Source organism: Tupaia chinensis, unplaced genomic scaffold, assembly GCF_000334495.1.
Source record: "Tupaia chinensis unplaced genomic scaffold, TupChi_1.0 Scaffold143624_1, whole genome shotgun sequence".
NCBI classification, from domain to species: Eukaryota; Metazoa; Chordata; class Mammalia; order Scandentia; family Tupaiidae; genus Tupaia; species Tupaia belangeri.
The window spans coordinates 284,779-286,773 of NW_006203472.1; the positions used below are offsets into that span (position 1 = coordinate 284,779).

General features: G+C 51.9%; 1 protein-coding gene across 1 annotated transcript in view; it reads right to left on the bottom strand.

Annotated features, from left to right (window-relative positions):
• Positions 1–1,995, bottom strand: part of AP2A2 (adaptor related protein complex 2 subunit alpha 2) — a 77,030-nt gene that overhangs the window by 27,294 nt on the left and 47,741 nt on the right. The window contains exon 8 of the mRNA XM_014582494.2: positions 1,322–1,472. Within this exon, the coding sequence (XP_014437980.1) occupies positions 1,322–1,472 (151 nt within the window). The remainder of the gene's footprint in view (positions 1–1,321; positions 1,473–1,995) is intronic.

Genomic DNA, 1,995 nt, shown 5'->3' on the forward strand with positions numbered 1-1,995 from the left:
AGAAAGGAGGGAAGGAAGGAGGGAGGGAGGGAGGAACGAAGGAGACACACCAGGTGCATGTGTGTGAGAGAGAGGGGAATGCGGTGCGACCACCCCCACAAAGGGTGAGACCTCCCTCCCTCCCCCCCCCCCATGAATGTACATGCCCTCTAGCAAATTTTTAAAAAGAAAGAAACTTCTAAAAAAAATGCTATAGCGGGAACCAGCAGTTAGCGTAGTGGCTATGTTGCTGGACTCCCACGTAGTCGACCGCGGTTCGCGTCCTGGACCCGGTGGCTTAAAGCTCACGCCGGGCACATGTGCGTGCGGGCCCAAGATCCCGAGAGGAGAATGGAGGAGAAGGGATTGCGGCGTGACCATCCCCCCTGGGGGGTGATTTCTCGCTTTCTGTCTCTCTGTCTCTGTCTGTCTGGCGAGCGCATGCGCACTATAGCGAAAACCTCTCCAAAAAAAAAAGAAAAAAAACTGCTGTAGGGAACCAGCAGGTCGCGTAATGGCTATGTAGCGGGTTAGCGTAATGGCTATGTCGCTGGATTCCCACATAGTCGACCGCGGTTCGTGTCCCGGACCCGGTGGCTTAAACTCACACCGGGCGCGTGTGCATGCGTGCCCAAGATCCCGAGAGGGGAATGGAGGAGAAGAGATTGCGGCATGGCCATCCCCCCTGGGGGGTGATTTCTCACTTTCTGTCTCTCTTTCTGGTGAGTGCACTGCAAAAACAAACAAACAAAAAACCTCTCCAGAAAAAAAAAAAGAAAAAGCTGTAGCAGCAAACGGTTGGCTTTAGTTAGTGACAGAGAGAACACCTGCCTGCCCACAGCCTAGCATGTCCCTTGTCATCGGAGGCCTGGTGGACAGCTCCCTTAGGCCTTCCTGTAGCTGTGCTTCTCACAGCACGCTAAAACTCGGGACCACACACAGACCACACAGAGTACACTGTGGGAGCTAAGAGGAGGCAAGGGCCCCCAGGTGTCCAGGGTAACCACCCACTGCTGCACCTCTATGTGGACTGAGACACAGTCATCCACACCGTCACCCACAATGGCCTCCCTGGGCCCCACAAAGCCAGGAGAACACGCATGCACACACATCCCCTTTCCTCTCTGTACAAATCATGTGAGAAGCCAGCCAGGGCGAGAGGATGAGACCACAGCCAGCACAGCAATCGGTACAAGTTCTGAGAGCAGAGAGAGGAACAGAACTCCCAGGGAGCATGCGAAAGCTCAGGAGGAAGGGGGTAACAGGAACTATGCGAAAGAGACGAGCAGCAAGTGATGAGGAGGCGCGTGCACGGTACAGGCCCCAGAAACGGCCGGCTCACCTGTCGTGGTGAATGATCAGGCTGATGGCCTCGAAGAGCACGGCGTTCTTTGCGTTCGAGTGCTGGACCTTCTTTGACTTCGGTGGCTCTTGGGCTTTGTTCAGGATGGTCTCCAGGCACTCTGTCAGGCGGCCCCGCACTGCGGGGTCTTCTGGGCAACAGAGAGAGTTGTTGGCCAGGCTCCAGTGGCCTCGGCCTACCCTGCCCCACCCACACTCCCCCTGACTGCACATCTTGTGGGTGTCTGATACAATTTGTGCGCATTTGTGTACACAGGTGAGAAAATTTACAAAACTCGGTGAGATCACAGCTCGCAGGTATTCCTATCCAAAGCTATAAATAAATATTAGAGATAAGGGGACTTAACAGCCATGGAAATTATATATACATCTCAGATCAAATAACATACAGATCACTTTCTCGTGTAATATAGATTGTGTAAGCCAAAGGGAAATAAAATCTCTGAGACATGAACAAAACACATGATAAAAAACATCTGAGGGAAAAAAGGACAAAAGATTTGTTCTCTACCTGCTATTACCAACAGAAATAGAGAAAAAAATAACAGAACATTGAAAATAACTCCTGCAACACGTCTACCCAAAAAAGCATCTCTACATCCTGGTTGTCGTAAAACTACCAGTTCAAGACAGGCATACGGTCCTGCTGCACTC